Here is an 18,799-nt window from a genome sequence, read left to right as displayed (position 1 = left end):
CATGGGCTAAGAGTCAACATTATGGTTTCTCTCATGTATAAGTCAGTATCAAGCAACATTTTTGTTTTAAGGGTACTTTCTAGAAACAGGGCTCATAAAATATGTTTTTGTGGTCACCCAGTTGAACCAAGATACACCAAGATATGAGCCAAAATAGGCCTTCAGGCCAGTGTGTAAATATTCTCTTAACACAACCCATCAGACACAAAAAGTGTTAGCTGAAAACCAAGTAATGAAATTATCATTTGGTTGCCTTGTTAAGAAAATAGTGTATTTATTTATTTATTTGTTTTTTAAGATTTTATTTATTTGACAGAGAGAGAGACACACACAGTGAGAGGGGGAACACAAACAGGGGGAGTGGGAGAGGGAGATGCAGGCTTCCCGCCAAGCAGGGAGCCCAATGTGGGGCTCAGACAGGACCTGAGCTTAACCAACTGTCACCCAGGAGAACCTAGAAAATTGTTTTTTTTTTTTTTTTAAATATTTTATTTATTTATTTGACAGAGATCACAAGTAGACAGAGAGGCAGGCAGAGAGAGAGAGGGAAGCAGGGTCCCTGCTGAGCAGAGAGCCCAACGTGGGGCTCTATCCCAGGACCCTCGGATCATGACCTGAGCCGAAGGCAGCAGCTTAGCCCACTGAGCCACCCAGGAGCCCCTAAATTTTTTAAATTAAGATTATTTATTTGTTTATTTGTCAGAGAGAGAGAGAGCAAGAGCGAGCGAGAGAGAGAGGGCACAAGCAGGGGGAGCGGCAGGCAGAGGGAGAAGCAGCCTCCCCGCCGAGCTGCGGAGCCTGATGCAGGACTCGATCGCAGGACCCTGGGATCCTGACCTGTGTGAAAGGCAGACGCTTAAGGACTGAGCCACCCAGGCGCCCACCCCTAGAAAATTGTTTAAAACACACCTTAGATTTTCTTTCAGTTAACTATTTTCTAGTTGATTTATTACATATCTGTGTACTTTGTAGACAAAGACGAGCTGTCTTTTTTATTTTAGCTGATGAGAATTTGGACTAAAAAGTATTTGACTAACTTTAAAAAGAAAGAAGAAGAAAAAAAGAAAAGAGAAAAGCCTTTAAATATAAGGCAGATATTACTCAAAACTACTTTTTTATTAATTTGGATTACTGATATATGTACTGTGTGATTGAAATAATCTTCTATTCCAGAAAATATGCTCAATTTTCGGGACGCCTGGGTGGCTCAGTTGGTTGGACGACTGCCTTCGGCTCAGGGCGTGATCCTGGAGTCCCGGGATCGAGTCCCGCATCAGGCTCCCAGCTCTATGGGGAGTCTGCTTCGCTCTCTGACCTTCTCCTCGCTCGTGCTCTCTCTCACTGTCTCTCTCTCTCAAATAAATAAATAAAATCTTTGAAATATGCTCAATTTTCAAGGCGGTTGGTTAACAAAACCCACTGATGCATTTTTTTAATTGGAGGATTACAATTGGGTGATGCTTATTCATTTATTATCTGTGTAGTTTCTGTTACATATAAATAGAGGTGTTTATCTTAAGACATTTTATCTTTTTTTAAATCAGTACAGAACACCCCAACCAGAATTTAATTTAATGACATAATATGTGGTAGAGTTAAAATGTTTCTTTTTTATGAATGAAATGAAAAGAAAAAAGTTAGGATGATAATATAAATCAGATAAAGTATAAGACATTGTGGTATATAAATAATACAGAAGAAGAGAGCTATGGAGGAATTAGTATGAAAGAAAAATGCAAAATGTAATAGATGAATTTGTTGCTACATGAAGTTGTAGTTCTGATTCTGGAAAAGCAATAGGGCATGGTGCTTAGGAGCAGGGACTCTGGACCTAAGCAAGAATCTTATTATTGTACTGTACTATTCCTGTAAGTTTTCTGAAAGTTTGACAGTTTTAAGAATAAATTCTTTTTTTTTTTTAAGATTTTATTTATTTATTTGAGAGAGAGAGAGATCACAAGTAGGCAGAGAGGCAGGCAGAGAGAGGGGGGGAAGCAGGCTCCCTGCTGAGTAGGAGCCTGATGCGGGGCTCGATCCCAGGACCCTGAGACCATTTCCTGAGCCAAAGACAGAGGCTTAACCCACTGAGCCACCCAGGCGTCCCTTAAGAATAAATTCTTACTAAAAAGAGTCAAACTTTATGAAGCAAAAACTAACAGAACTACAAAACAAACAACCCCCCTCAAAACCCCAGATGAATCCACTACCATAGCTAGAGGCTTTGACACTCCTTTATCACAAATGCACAGAGGTAGTAGGCAGAAAACCAGTAAGGAAATAGATGAATTTAACATCACCATTGATCAGCTGCATACAATTAAATATTTATAGGCTTCTCTATCCAACAGCAGCAGAATACACATTCTTCTAAAGTTCACCTGCAACATTCACTCAGACAGAACACATTCTGGGTATAAAATACATCTTTAACAGATTTAGAAGAATAGAAATCATATAATATCTGCTGTTAGACCACAGTGGAATTAAGAGAATCAATAACAGAAAGATAACCAGAAAATCTTCATATATGCAGAGACTAAACAACACACTTCAAAGTGATACACAAGTCAAAGAAGAAATCTCAAGAGAAATTAAAAATATTTTGATCTAAATAGAGATGAAAGCACAACTTATAAAATTTGTGGAATGCAGCAAAAGCAGTGCAAAGAGGGAAATTTATTGCACCGAATGCCTATATTAGAAAGAAAGATCCAAATCAATCATCTAAGTCTCCATCTCAGAAAATCAGAAGAACAGAAAGTTAAATCCAAAGTAGGCAGAAGAAACACACACACACACACACACACACACACGAAAAAAAAAAAAGAAAAAAAAAAGATTAATAACTTTCCAAAACAGAAAGCACTATTCCAGATAGGTTCACCGCTGAATTTTCCCAAACACGTAAGGAAGAAATTACACCAATACTTCACGATTTCTTTCAGAGGACAGAAGCAGGAGGATTACATTCTAACTTACTCTATGAGGCCAGCATTTCCCTAACACCAAAACCAGACAAAGACATTACAAGAAAAGAAAACTATGGGTAAATTTCTCTCATGAACATAGATGAAAAAAAATCCTCAATGAAATATTAGCAAATTGATTACAAAAATGTATAAAAAGAAAATCCCCCCAGCTCTAAGAATCTGACATACCCCTGGATGAGAAAGGCTTTCTTAGCCTACCTGCTCATTTTGCAATGGTATGATGATAAACTTAACAACCACCTCTCAGGAAGTGGGAAGGGTAAATGTTCCAAAAGTGTAAATGCTCCCACTATGGTCTGTGCCCAGCTAGCAATATGATGTCACTAAACTTTTAACTGGAAAGAGATACATGCTTTCATTTACTGGTCCCAGGATACCACTGACATTATGCCAAAGTAATAGTTAAATTCATTAATTTAAGGACTGGGGTATAAGTAGGGAAAGTCTCAAAAAAAGTAAGCCAGTAGAACAATGAGCAAAACATCAGTAAACCAATAGTCACTCAACATGAAGAGAAAAAAAGAACCTGACTTTTATTTTAGGACATCTCCAAATATCATTTTGCTTTTCATTATGTCAGTAAAATAACTGACCATCTGTACAAAGACTGCTCTAATCAGATGTTCTGGCTTTTCGACTTTGATATATCATGCTGTTATAATCAGCTTTCTAATTATTTTAGATTAAAAGAATAGTTTTGGCTTTGACCTATTTTTTTTTAAGATTTCATGACAGCACTTTACTTACATTTATTAATGCAATGTAAGTTCTGAACTATAAATCAAGATACCCAGGATCTAAGCAAATAGGCTTAGGAATCAGACGGACCTGGATTCAAATCCTTGATTCACTTTTTTTTTTTTTTAAGATTTTATTTATTTATTTGACAGAGGGAGATCACAAGTAGGCAGAGAGGCAGGCAGAGAGAGAGAAGGGGAAGCAGGCTCCCTGCTGAGCAGAGAGCCCAATGCGGGACTCGATCCCAGGGCCCTGGGATCATGACCTGAGCTGAAGGCAGAGGCTTAACCCCCTGAGCCACCCAGGCGCTCCCTTGATTCACTATGTAACGTTAGTGAATTATCATCTATTTTCTGAATCTTGGTTTCCTCATTTACATAATAGGATATAAGACCCAGTGTGGTGAACATTTTTATTTTGGTTTCTCAGCATCCCCCCAGCCCCTTCTTTTAAACCACCTCAGCTAAGGTGTCTCTCCCAGGGTGCTCTATCTTGGCAACTCTTGGCATTTACTCAGTATGCTTATCAACAGCTGAATGATATCATCTCTTCATCATTCTAAATGGAACAGTTAAAACAATGCCTTGAGCACAGAGTGGGGGCTCAGTAAATATTTGTTGGATAAATGAATGAAGAAATGACTGAATTAACGAATGGCCAGACACTCCTATTCCATAGGATTTCTTTCTGGCTGTCAGACAGGAGCCCCGCCCCTCCTAACACACCGTGCGTAGGCAGCTCAAGCTGGTTATCCAAGCATCTGGATTTAGTTGAGTTCAGAGGTGAACATGGGACCCAAACAAAATCAAACAGGGCTCCTTTTCAGAGGCTGATAGGAATTCTGAGAGAGAGAGCAGAAGACTCTTTGTTTCTGAGGCCTCAGATTATAAGACCCCTGTGAGCCAGTAGCTCCCAGTAGTCATTTTTTCCACTGCACGCAAAGAGTTTAACGGACAATAAAGGTAACGAGAAGAAAGCAGAGACAAGAGATGGAAAACATGCTAGTAAAAACATTGGCCAAATCCTTGAGCTCAACCATACCTGAAGTAGAATCTTTAACTTAAGTTTATTTAGGTTTGGTTTCTGTCACTTAAATCTGAAAGAGCCCTGAAATATCTATGCTATAGGGTTGTTTCACAAAGTAAAAAACAACATGTACATAAAGCACTTAGCATGGTTCCTAGAACATGACAGGTGTTTAGTGAATGGTTGGTATTATTACCTTAGCCCTCCCTAATTGTGTGTTTCTGGGAAAGTCTTTAAATACCCTAGAGTTCATTTTTCTTACCTGAAAATGAATGGCGGCATTAGATGTTAAGGTCCTTATTACTTCTAAAATGCTATGATTTTATAAATACTTAGGTTTTTTCTACATGATTAAAAATACACCACAGTTTATACAACCTTAAGATATTCAATTACATAAGGGATTTTACTTAACATTGATTAATGTCATAGCTTTCCTAACTTTATCAATGAGACAGAACTAATAACACAGAGAATGAATATATTGCAGAGTAAAAGCCACAACATCTTTTTACAACAAAGAAGAAAAGGTAATTAGAACCCCTTTACTGGAGTTAAAAACAGCCAAGTTTTGGTCATCCGGGGATACTCACCTGGGCAGGGCCTGATGTTGCACATGATTATTTCTACTGCATTTCCTTCACATGGCCGCCCACCATACTGAGCTGATGGATTATTGCAAGTTCTGGTCCTGGTTCGGTTGCCGCGTCCACAGCTTCTTGTACATTCTTCCCAAGGGCTCCATTCTGACCAGCTACCATCCACTATTACAAAGATGAAACACTACACTGTCAGAAACTTTGCAATTTAGAGCATTAACACTGAGGCAATCCATAGCAAGGGAACAGAGATGAGTATCTATTGAACATGTGCCTATCCGTTGAATAAAGAGGTGTACCTGGGCACAGCTTACGCTGACAGTTCCGCATTTCTGAATCTGACCCTTGGCAAGGCTTCCCTCCGTTGGCTGGAAAGGGGTTGTTGCACAGACGACTTCTCTTTTGGATGCCTTTTCCACAGGTGACACTGCAGGCTCTCCATGTAGACCACAGGGAATATCCGCCATGAACTACAAATATAACATTGTACTTTGTCTCTATGTTTGTAAATAACAAAAAATAAATTGCATTTCATTTAAGCACTGGGTCTAGGGCTGAATCTCTAATGGCTGAGCAACTGCTTATGGATACTCTCCTTGATGGTAAAATTAAAATCTGAACAGGAAAGAATTTCAAATAGCTAACTGGAGTTTCTTCCCAGCTCCAATCCTGACTCACGTGGACAGGGCTGCTGGAAGAGCGAGCGAGAGACCAAGAAGTTCAAATACTGTTTATCTTTTGGATATGTCGTTCTTTAAAGATAAAGAAATGCATTGATTTCTTTTTTTTTTAATTTTAAAAAATTTTTTTTAAATTTTTAAAATTTCTTTTCAGTGTTCCAGAATTCATTGTTTATGTACCACACCCAGTGCTCCATGCAATACATGAACTGAATTATTAGCTTGGTATTTTACTGCTCTAACCTCTGTTGTTTTATTCCCTTCAGTCTGTAAATTATGTGATTTTTGTTCTATCTCCACAATCTGGTAATATCTTAAGGGTAAAGGAAACTTAGACTAAGATGCTTAATAATTTTTATGATTTGGTTTGACCCAGGTGCTATATATTTATTTATTTTTAAAGTTTATTTATTTATTTATTTATTTTTAGTAATCTCTACACCCAACATGGGGTTCAAACTCACAGCCCTGAGATGAAGAGTCATATCCTCTTCCAACTGAGCCAGCCAGGGTAATAGTACCTCTGGGTGCTATTTAATAAAAGTATCCCTCTGATCACACTCACCCTGGACAGTGACTGGCACTCTGACAAGGACAGAACCCATCAAGTTTCGAGCAACACATTCATATTCAGAGGTATCTTCTTTCTGAGCAGCAGCAATATGTAATGAGTTGTTGGACAACACATTAACTCGGTCATCCCAGGGGATAGATTGCCCTTGACGGGACCATGTAATGGTTGGATGAGGCTCTCCAGTTGCCTGACAATTCAATATGACTTTGTCACCAGCATTAATAATGGTTTCTACTGGCTCAAGAGTGATAATAGGAGGACCTACAGAAAAAAGAACATAGTGCTTCTTAGTTTTTGTAAAGTTATATAACATTTTAATTAATATTATAGAGTAACATTATTTTGACAAAAAATATAGGCTGATTTGTTTATAAAACAACTGTAGTTTCTCAACTACCAAGGTTGCAATGGGCATTGATAGACTTTTCATAGCTCTGTTTTACTTACTAAATGTCTAAAAACTTAAACCCCTAAGCCGATTAGCCTATAGCTTGGGCTCTGCTGTCATACTTTCTGGGCTCAAACTCTGCTTCTGTTCCTTAGGACTTCTCTGAGGCTTTGTATCCTTCAGAGAATTCTTGTTAAGACTCCACGAAGATTATGTAAGCCTAGCTCTTTGAGAGGGGAAGGACATAATATTATTAGTACTATTGTTTTTAATCATTGTTTTTGTCTGTTTTACATGGTGAACATATACTTCTTTCCTTTACATCACTTTTCGAGGTAGAGAGTCATTATTAACTTTTTCTTTCATAACTGGCCATCATTCATGCACGTGGTAAACATGTATTGAGAGCCTACTATTTGCCAGGCATTATGTTAGATGCTGCAGGTACATAGATAACAGATACAACTTCCAGTCTCAAGGAGTTCACAGTCCACTGATAAGATAGGCAAGTGACTATAATTATTTAGCTGCTCTATAATATAGGTATAGAATTTAGTAAAGGACTAGGTAGAATAAATATAGTAGAGAAGAGGTAAATATGTGGTAATACAGAAGCATAACCATAGTGACTTAATAGATCAAATAGAGGCATTCACTGAAAATGGAGAGGAAAAGGAAGATATTCAAGAGTCATTAAGAAAGAAATAACAGAGCTTGGTCATTGAATTGAGAGGAACTGGTAACTATAGGATTTGACATGAACAATATAGTGCGGTTTTGGGCAGATCAGTAGGGCACAGGAGGAAGAACATATTTGTTTGAAGGTTGTAAGGAATGATGATTTATATCTATTTGGAACTACTGAGCTTGAGGTGATCTGTGGGGACATTCATGTAGGGATGTCTAGATGTAAGAGAATATTCCTATCTGCAGCTCAGAAGAGATATGGGCTAGAAGTACAGATCTGGGAGTCTTTCACAAGTGGATAAGGTTGTTTGGGAAATGATTCTAAAATGAGAGGAAGAGGGCCAAAGACAGAAACTATTACAACGTCATTATTTAAGAGATGAACAGAAGACAAGCCCATACAAAGTTCCTAAGAACTCATCATTGAAGTAGGAAGAAAATCAAGAGAGAATGGTATCCTGGCAATCAAAGCAAGGAGCTTCCAGAAGGAAGGAGAGGTTGACAGTGTCTTATAGTAGATCACATCTGCTCAAGTAAAGTGGAAAAAATGTAAAAGTAGCTGTATATAGCTGCTGGCAGAATTTTATACTGGTCTACTGTGTCGAGAAAGATAGAATATGGGACTTCATGGAAAAGAAGTTTGAACTGGATTTTCAAAAATGGGTAAGATTATATACAGAAGAAAGAAGACTACTTGGAGAGAAGAAAATAGCATGGAAATGGATTTAGCTTTGAAAGGATGGTTCACCCCAGGCAGAAGCAGCATACAAGGTTTCAAATACATATTTAATCAGAAAGGTTCACATTTGAATAGGGATGCAAAGAGGAGCCTGTATGTTCTTGAAAGGTGAAAACTGTGATGTCGTGGGCTTGAACTGAGTGGCAGAAAGACCTGATCAATGAGAAGTAATGAATATCAGATAATTCAGGGTCCTGGTTCCATTTTAGACAGAGAAGTGTATCTGGAATAATAGAACATAAGACAAAAGTAGAAGTAAAATGTGTTTCATTGTGACATTAATATGCTAGGATTTTATGTAAAGATCTTACTGATATGTTGTCTTTTACAAAAGTATTTCATATGAGGTTTGGACCTCTCGTAAGTACCATTAATGCACTATTTGTGTATATGTCCACATCATCCTACACAATATGTTCTTACTTGATGTTTATATTAACTTTAGGAACTTTCAGGGCTGGGGCTTTTACTTCTCTCCCAGAGTTCAGATTACATCATGTGTTCAATAAACTGCTGCTGAATAAATTAAATGCCTTAGATTAATCATTCAACACTAAATGATAACATAATGACTAAATGAGCACATGTGCTCCATCTACTATGGTCAAAGAAAGTGTCAAATAAAACTCAGAATCGTAATTTCCATACCATATTTGAACATTTCCAATTGCTCATAAGGCTATAAATTAACTCAACAGTAAAATTCCATATGTACATCTTTCATGGTTGAATTAATTCTACCAGTCACATAATGATCAGTTAAATATGGGTACTTTATCTAAATGAAAACATTGCTTCTGGTGCTTTAATTTTAATTTTAAACAAATTATATTTTGTTATTTTTATATGCCTCATTTATTTAAATCAACTTATCGTCAGTACATGTAAATAAGCTAATCTAATGTTGCTTTTCATAAGCCAGATCAATTGAACATTCTTCCAGGAGAGATTAATCATTGTGACCCCCTACTTACATTCACCCAACAAAGAAGGGAGGAAGGTTTCATGGGTATAATATTTATTTGGGAAACGTGGCATACTATACCCTTCTCTTGCTGAGTTATAAAACATCAACATATTAACATTTCAGGAAAGATCTGCAGTAAAGAAACCTGGTAACTAAACAGGGCTTGGCATATAGTAGGGGCTCTTTATATATTTGACAAATGAATGAACTTTGTTTTATCGATTTTTTTTCTCAGACTTACTTGACCATGGAACTCTAGTTCTTTCCTAATAACATCCCACGAGGCTAATGTTTGATAAATATGTACTTTAATGAAACATAGTCTTAGCAAGATACAGAAACAATCTAAGTGTCTGATGATGGATGAATGGATAAAAAAAATGAGTATATATCTATATAATGGAATGTTATTCAGCAATAAAAAGAAGGAAATCCTGCCATTTGCAACCACATGGATAGACTGGAAGGCATTCTGGTAAACTAATTCAGTCAGACAGAGATAAATAGTGTATGGTGTATCACTTATATATGGAATCTAAAAAATAGTTGAATTCATAGAAACAGAATAGATTGGAGTAAATGGGTGATGTTGATCAAAAGATACAAACTTTCACATAAAATGAATAAGTTCTAAGGATCTAACATTCGGCATGGTGACTATAGTTAATAATACTGCGCTGTATCCTTGAAATTTGTAAAGTGAGGAGATCTTAGTGTTTTCACCAAAACAATCAAAACCAAAAAATGGTAATTATGAAATGACAGATGTGTTCATAAACTCCATTCATGCAATCATTTCGCAGTGTATATGTATACTGAATTTTCATAATGGTACATTTTAAATATATACGGTTTTATTTATCACTTATACCTAAATAAAGCTGGGGAGAAAACACTGTCTTAGACATTTACTAAATATCTATTACTAAATGTTAAATTCTAGAAAAGATTTTAAGAAGTTTAAGTCTTAGATAAGAGTAGTTTAGCAAATAACCATTAGTAAATGCTAGTCTATAGCATCTCTCAAAAGTGAAAGAAGAAAACATAAATTTATCCCATTAAATACTGAGCCTATTCACAAAATAAGTTAGTTCACTTAAATTCTCAACCCAGTGATGCTATCTCCAGGTTGATCTTGAAGTGGTTCCGGAGACTGTCCTTCTGATGGCTTATACCAAGGGACCTCATGATGAGCATGATAGTCCTGCCCAGAACACATAATTACTTCATGGAAGATTGATAGCAACCAACCTAGAGCACTTTTAAATTCATTTATATTAGTCTTTACTTTTAATACACATTTTTAAAGTGCCACAAAATGATATTTTTTTAAGCCTATTACCAGAACCATGGCAAACTATGTGAAGGATTCTCGACTGAAACCAAAAGCTCGCTCTGCTGCCAAGCAACCACAATCTTGAACTAAATGTATTAGATAAAATAGAAAAAAAAAATCTATTCAAAACTGTATCAATTTTATGCTTGATAACAAACTGCTCTATCAGCAGCAGAAAACTAAATGACACACAGTCTGAAAGCTACTGATGATATACTTGCTATAAAGTTAAAGAACCTGAACGTTCTTCATTAGGCAAACATTCCTCCAATCAGGTATTTATGTAGAGTTTAATAAAGCAGCTTACTCTGCAGAGTCAAACTCATGCTGCGCTCCACCACCCCAGCGTCATTGGTAGCTACGCATGTATAATCACCAGCATCTTCATTCTATGGAAATAAGCAGTGCTTTATAAAAATGTGAGCCTACAGAGCAGGGTAAATAACTTTTTTCACCATGAAGCTACTATATAATTTTTTTTTTATTGAGAAGGGATTTTTCATGGAAATAGACAAAAACTACATATATTTACCTTCATAAATAGGTTTAAAAACAAGAAAAAGGAGAAAAAAAATTCACAGCCTAAATGTTTTCAAAACAGCCTGTTATTGTTCTCTGGGAATAATATTGCTAGGAAACTGAAGCAAAATAATATTTTTTATAATCTTCTATCCAAAATTATCTCACCAAAGAAAAATGCCTAGGCTATCCTTCCAGATATCTTTTTTTTTCTTTCTTTCCTTCTTCTTCTTCTTTTTTTTTTTAAAGAGAGAGAAAGAAAGGAAGGAGGAGCAAAGGGAGAGAGAGAATCTTAAGCAGACTCCATGTTCAGCATAGAGCCCAACATGGGACTCGATCTCACAACCCTGACATCATGACGTGAGCTGAAATCAAGAGTCAGACATTGAACAGAATGAGCCGCCCAGGGGCCCCTCTTGTTCCAGATACCTTAAAAAGCATTAAAATAATGAGGACAAATTAACAAATGTTGAAACCATTCTAGTGGGGGTTATTAAAAAAATTAAGGATTGTCTCTTTCTAGAGAGTGTGAACTTCAGGAGAGAAAGGAAAAACTAATTTACTGATAATGATAAATCACAGAATATGTCCCAAATTTATAGATATGTGATATAAAGGATAATGCTCCATGGGTTTAGGTTTGGTGACTAATCAGAGTCACAAATTTTGCTAAAAGTTTTGTGAATAGGATAATTTGGGAATAGAAGCACCAAGTCAATGAAGGAGAACTGAATTGCAGGAAGTAGAGGAGGAAGGGAGAAGGAAGACAGATATTTAATTGGGGGTGTCAATGTATCATCCAAATAGAAATTTTCAATAAGAAACTGTAATTGGAACTTGGAAGAGTTGCAGAGTTGAACATAAATATTTAAGAATCTGAAATTGTATGATAAAAATAATTAGTATTAGTATGAACATTGGTGGTAGTAGTAGAAGTACCAAGGACTTCAGAAGTAGCAATACTTGTGTAGAGGAAAAGGAAGGACGTGATAACAAAGAAATCTAAGTCTCACTGGTGTTATAGCAGCTAAAGGTAGAAATTATCTCAAAATTTAAAGGACAAGGAACAACATCTGATCTTGAAATAAAATCCAAGAGAATGAATGACTAAGAGTGGTTCATTGGATTAGATGATTAAATATTGTATATTAATTATTATTCCAATTAATTAAACAATGTGATAAAATTACCCATATGTAGTCCAGTTGAGAAATTTTTAGACAAAATATCTCATTCACTTGACCCCAAAATTAGAATAACTTAAAGCAACCCTCATTTTCTGAATTTCTGAAGCTTCTGGAAAGCCAGAAATAGTTATCCGCCTAGTAATGAAAGTTATCATGTAACTTATTTGTAATTGTGTTTGTAATTCTTCAATTTCCTTGCTGTAATACAGATATGAGGAGGTTATCTAATGATGCTAAATAATAATAGATCAATGATTGAGAACAAAGCAGCAGAATTATTTTGTTGCTTGTATTTCTTTGAAGTCTAAAAATAATCAATTTGAACCACTGTTTCTGTTCTTCATTAAAAAAAACATTTATTTAGATTTTATGATTTTTAAAAAGACTTTATTTGTCTATATGTGTGTGTGAGAGAGAGAGAACAGAGAACACAAGCATGGGGAGCAGCAAGGTAGAGCAGGCTGAAGGAGAAGCAGGCTCCCCGCTGAGCAAAGGAGCCCAATGTGGGACCCTGGGATCATGACCTGAACCTAAGGCAGCCACTTAACCAGCTGAGCCACACAGGCGGCCCTCAGATTTTATGATTTAATTAGGAATACAAGAGAAATTTTTCCATTTATGGCACCTATACAGAGGCATTACTGTGGTGCTTAAAGTGTTCATCAACAATTTCAGTGTGACTTACAACAGTGCCATAAATGGCCAGGGAACCATTGACCAGTTGACGGATTCTGTGGTTTATTTCAATATCCACCCCCTTCCTGCTCCATTGGATGGTTGGAGCAGGATCTCCTTTCACTTCACAATTCAAGACTGCATTACCACCAAGTGGTTCAATCCAGTTAGAAGGGTAATCACCTTTGAAGACTGGAGGTTCTGGGAAATACAATAAACAATTGTAAGTAAAAGGAAGCTCTGATCATTTCTTTGTGATGTTGGCCTACTTAGAGATAATTTAGTGAAGAAGGGAGAAGCCACTTTTGAATCCCATGAATTTTCAGAATCAACTGTTCACACTGATCCAACAGATAATTCGGTTAGTTTCAATAATCTAAGCAGATGATTCCATTTTGTACCAAATGATCTCTTTGCTTACCTACTTTTGAGTTGAATGTTGATAATTTTTTATTTCTTATGAATTTGCACATCTGTGCAACAGGACTAGATGGATTAATAAACTGAACTTATAGTGGATTACTATATAATAAGGAAGCAAAACACAAACTATTCATTATAAATAAACGATAAGTTAAAAATAGAGCATGTTTACCTACCTTTCACATAAACAAATCCAATCGCCTTCACAAAACCAACGCTGTTCTCTGCGGTGCACACGTAAGTACCTGAATCCTCCTTTGACACTCTTTCAATAACAAGTTCACTGTGTCCATTCACACTGTCAAAGTGGGCTGAAAGAGACAAGCCAGGAAATGGCACAAATGCCTCTCAGTAACCTAAGAAAATCATCACAACAGCTCAATATTTTACAGGTTGGATTTATGAGTTGGTCAGCAATTGAACTAGAGATCTCATCATGACATTGGAGAAGAGAGCCTTTTCCACAGATTTCTTCCCCGGAGCTATTTACTATGTCTCTAGACACTTGTTTGAAGAATGAAAAACAGCAGAAGGAACAGGAAAAGAGAATGAAAACAAACATCTTTTAAAATTATTTTAGATTTAAAGTACACCCTTCATCTCAAAGCATTGCCTAAATCTGTTTCCTAGTTTCTCCTGGTTTCAACAATCTTTTATTCAGACCTATGACATTTTCCATTTCATTTTTCTCACCACCCCTTTTCCTCCCAAACACTTTACATCAAAAACATGAAAACCTTTTCAGCTGTAATTCAATGGACTTGGCAGGTCAGAAGGGAAATCATGAAAACACATGCTAGTTAGGTAATAATGACAACAGGATTAAATTTGTAATAATTCACACTTCTCCATAAGTGGTGATGATATAAATATTTATAAAGTTAGTTATAATATTTGGAATAGAGAATAAAGTAAACATGTTAATCCTGAAACAACTATACTAAATAAGATTCTGATTAGACCAGCAAATTTCTAATTACATTAGTATGTTTACCTTGAGTGCTTTCTCCATTCAAATTATTTCAAAAGATTTCATACTGTTGAATATTAAGTGGAAAATGAAGCTTTAAAAATATAAATCGCTGAATTACTTTTACACTTTAAGAAAACAGTACTGATTAGATTTTTTTAGACTTTGTTTTTCCTTAGTGACATATGCTATTATCATTAAGGGAATAGAGTTGATGAATTTCAGTCATTAGCATAAATCTTTGTAACAGAAGAATTCAACCTTATTATTTCTTTTCTAAGAAGGCATTTATTAAATGCTAATAGTGCAGTATCTCAGAACTCAATTTTGGGTATGACAACTTCTTATTAACTGATAACATCTTTGTGCTGACGACAAAGTCTAACAAATAAGGAGATAGTGTCCTTCCAGAGATGAGTGTTTCCGGCTTCCAGGCACTAGTCTAACATGTAGTGCACACAGTGACCAAAAATTTTCTACATAATTGATTGACATTATAAGAGAGATTAATAAATATTAATTCATTCTCCTCTGTAAAATTAGGTGAATCTTCAGGACTCCAATGGTAGCCACCTTAATGCATTTATCAGGGAGGATAAGTTTAGGTACCTGTGTATGCAAGATTGTCTTCTCCTGGGGAAGGGAGATTATTTTTAAGTAAAAATGTCTACTAATATCCTGTCAAATATGGTCCAGTGATTAAATTATCCTTCAAAAGAATGAAAAAAAGAACAAATATACTGGGTATAGGGTAAAATCCAGGCAAATGTACATATTTTACAGAACTTAAAGCAATCGACTCTTCATGTAACATTTTATTTTATTTTATTTATTGGAGAGAGAGAGAGAGAGAGAAAGAGAGAGAGAGAATCTCTCAAGCAGACGCCCTGCTGAGCACAGAGCCTGAAGGTGGGGCTGGATCCCACACCCTGAACTCATGACCTGAGCTGAAACCAAGAGTTAGATGCTCAACTGACGAGCCACCCAGGTGCCCCATCTCTTCATGTAACTTTCAATCAATTCCCACAGCTGAAGGACATGGAGATTGATTTAGAGTTCTTCATGGATATATTTATTTACTTAAGAATTAAATTACCAACCTGGGATAATATTGTTATTGAAGGTCCATGTTAACTTGGGCAATGGAATCCCAGTGGCTTTACAGCTTAATCGTAGCTGTTCTCCTTTATTTAATGACACATCTCCAGGAAGTTCAGTAAAAGTGGGGAGAACGTGTACAGTCAGGCTGACCATGTGGGTGTCTTCACCTGCAGCATTGTTAGCAACACAGGTATAGGTGCCAGAATCCTCCGGCTTAAATAAAGAAAAATCATAGTGTTTAAAATGACATCATCTTACATCATATTCCATAAAATACATAGAATTGCATAGCTTGGTTCCCAAAGGAGCACTATTATTTAATAAGACAGTTTAAATTTCCATCTTGTAGTCTCAACCATCTGGCTGGCTTTTGCATAACATAACTCAAAATGTATAGGAGTTGAAACAAAGGCCCATGCCCTACAGAACTTGAGCATTTTATAGTAATAAGATCTCAGAAAACTTTACAAAAGCTTTCAAGTTTACTAAACATCAAGTGTACTGCAGCTCTACAATGTACAAACAAAGAACACATAATATCAAAGTTTGGTAGCATCTTGACAGCATAGCCGTCTGTCTTGGTAACGTGGCACCAAAGACCACCAAAATTATCAAAGGAGATGGAAAGGGTATGGGCAACAGTACCTGCAATTCTGAAGTTTCACTTGCTAAATGCAATGGCCAGTCTTGGCACTCATCTTACTAGATGTCCAGGGATGGTGTCATTTGACATCATTTGAGACCTGGGCTTCCATGTTACCCCCTTCTCCTAGTTTCCTTCCTACCTCACTGGTTGCTCCATTTCCATTTTTTTTTTTCCTGGTTTCCCTTCAATATTAACGTCTTGATGCTGGCATGCAAGAGGGCTCAGTTTTTAGTCCTCTTCTATACCTGCACTTGGTTAAGGATATCATCCAGTCTCATGGTTTTAAATACTATGTATACTCTGCGTATACTCTGAGGAGTACCAGTATTTGTAGCCCTCATCTTTCTTCCAAACTCCAACTATGCTGAACTTCCCATTTTATCTCTCTGCTGGTATGCCCAAAAGACTTCTCAAACTCATGTCCAAAACTGAACCCCAATTTCCCTTTCACTATCCTGTTTCATCTGTAGCTTCATCATCTCAGTTGATGGCTATTTTGTCCTTCCAGTTGTTAATGCCTTTTATTCTTAGGCATCTGAGTCATCTGTACTTCTTTCTTTTTCACATTGTAGTGGCAATCTAGCTAGGAAAACCTAGCTTCAGAGTATATGCAGAATCCAACCCCTTACCACCCCTTCTCTGTTAGCATAATCTCTCTTCGGACTCCAAATCAACTTCCCAACAGGACTTTCTCCTTTCCTTTGCCTCTGCTCATTACAAAAGTCAATGTAGTATTGCAAAAAACTAAGGCAGATAACATTGATCCCAGGCTCAAAACCTGCACTGGATTCTAATTTTACTTAGAGTAAAAAGCAAAATTGTTATAATCTATAAGATACTCCATGATCCAGTCTCCATTTTCTTTTCTTTCTTTTTTTTTGTTCTTTTTCTTCTTTGCTTTTACTAGGCTCCTGTTCCTCCAATATATTAGGTGTGTTCCCACCTTAAGCTCTTTCCTGTAGATATCTGAGAGAGAAACATCCCAGTTTTACCTGCTTCTCATGCTCTTCCCCCAGATATTTGCCTGGCTAACTCACTTCCTTCAAGTGTTACTCAAATGTCCCTTCCTAAAGGAGATTCACCCTGACTATCCTATTAAAAAAAATGTAACCAGTAACCTTCCAAATTCTGATCTCCTTTACTTTTCTTTTATTTTTCATACTACTTATTTTCTTCTGACTTATTATACACATTGTTCATTATCATTCTATACATTTTTTTTTTCATTGTCTATCTCCCTCCTCTAGAAATAAACTGAATGAAGGCAGGGATCTTTGAGTCTTTTGTTCCCTCATGTATTACTAGTGCATAAATCAGTTCTGGTCACACAGAAGGTATTCAATAAATATTTGTTGAATTAATCGTTGAATGCTTCTGAATGCATTAAGTCCCACTGCAGACTTTTCCTTCTCTTTTAAAAGCTTAAGACTATATATAATCATATAATAAGACTATATATACTCATATATAAAAATATATATATATATTTGCATTGAAACAATAATGCAAATATATTGCATTAAGAATTGATTGCTTAGAGATGTAGCATAAAAATTATAATCACTAATAGTAGATACAATCTAAATCTGATTGGCTGCATACTTTTTTTAAAGGGCAAACAAGAATAAATCACATTCTCTGCAAACTCCGTATTATTTAGCTATTCTTAGATTCTCAGGTTATAATAATTTAAGCTTACAATCAAGGATTTTATGAAAGTGAAGCACTTAAAATCTGGATTGTACATACTATTCACAAGTAGATCTCTACTTATCATTTGAATCCGTCATCTGGTATTTATGAACTACTTTATTGTTTTGTTTTGTTTTTTAACAAATCTGGGCCATTGTCCCATTGTCCCCTTTTCTTTCTCCTTTAATTCCTTCTGTTCTGTATGTGTAAAAATGGGCCCAAATCCAACATTCCTGAGCCCAGGGGTAATCCCACTAAAGACATTTACTAGCTTAAGCAAACAAATTTATCCTTATTTTATCAGTTCTAAAATTCACATTTTTAACCTTTCATATCCCTGAAACTGGGATACAACTTAGAAATGGATGACCATCTCTAGTTTACTTAACTGTACTTTTTCTTTCTTAGTGGTACCTAAAATAAAATAATGGCACATTTTATAACTGATTTGAATAATTACAATTTTCACTGGCACCTGTGGTTCAGTTAGAGTCCTAGTGACCCAGCCAGTCACTAGGGTTATTCACCTGATAATCCCAGGAGTCTGGCTAAGGGCCAAAATTATACTATAAAATGAATGTAATCAATTTTATTCCTTTAATCTGTTCAAATTTAATTCCACAAAGATTTTGTAATGAAGTTTAGGTATTTTGAAGGACAAGGAATAGGAATAAGATATGCACAAAAGCCCTGAAAGTGATTCACATTTTAATCGTGTTTCATATTTGGTACCAAGTATTGATACTCTCAAACCACACAGTAAATTTTTTTAAAAAAAGTCATGTAGTATACATACGTAGATTCTTCTTCAAGTGGGTGACCACTGAAAAACTGAGATGCTTCTGACAGCTACTGTTCTGTA

The 18,799-nt window shown here is 36.1% G+C and overlaps 1 protein-coding gene across 2 annotated transcripts in view; it reads right to left on the bottom strand.

The window, feature by feature from the left end:
* The window catches only part of HMCN1 (hemicentin 1), a 470,681-nt gene that overhangs the window by 37,471 nt on the left and 414,411 nt on the right, over positions 1 to 18,799 (bottom strand). For both annotated transcript variants that reach the window (XM_044267297.1, XM_044267296.1), the window contains 7 exons: positions 15,599 to 15,812; positions 13,705 to 13,839; positions 13,116 to 13,306; positions 11,032 to 11,113; positions 6,599 to 6,868; positions 5,653 to 5,823; positions 5,348 to 5,518 (listed from right to left, as the gene is read on the bottom strand). In XM_044267297.1, coding sequence (XP_044123232.1) covers positions 5,348 to 5,518; positions 5,653 to 5,823; positions 6,599 to 6,868; positions 11,032 to 11,113; positions 13,116 to 13,306; positions 13,705 to 13,839; positions 15,599 to 15,812 — 1,234 coding nt within the window. The remainder of the gene's footprint in view (positions 1 to 5,347; positions 5,519 to 5,652; positions 5,824 to 6,598; positions 6,869 to 11,031; positions 11,114 to 13,115; positions 13,307 to 13,704; positions 13,840 to 15,598; positions 15,813 to 18,799) is intronic.

This window comes from Neovison vison, chromosome 10 (genome assembly GCF_020171115.1).
Source record: "Neovison vison isolate M4711 chromosome 10, ASM_NN_V1, whole genome shotgun sequence".
In the NCBI taxonomy this organism is placed as follows: domain Eukaryota; kingdom Metazoa; phylum Chordata; class Mammalia; order Carnivora; family Mustelidae; genus Neogale; species Neogale vison.
This window is presented reverse-complemented; position numbering and strand designations above follow the sequence as displayed.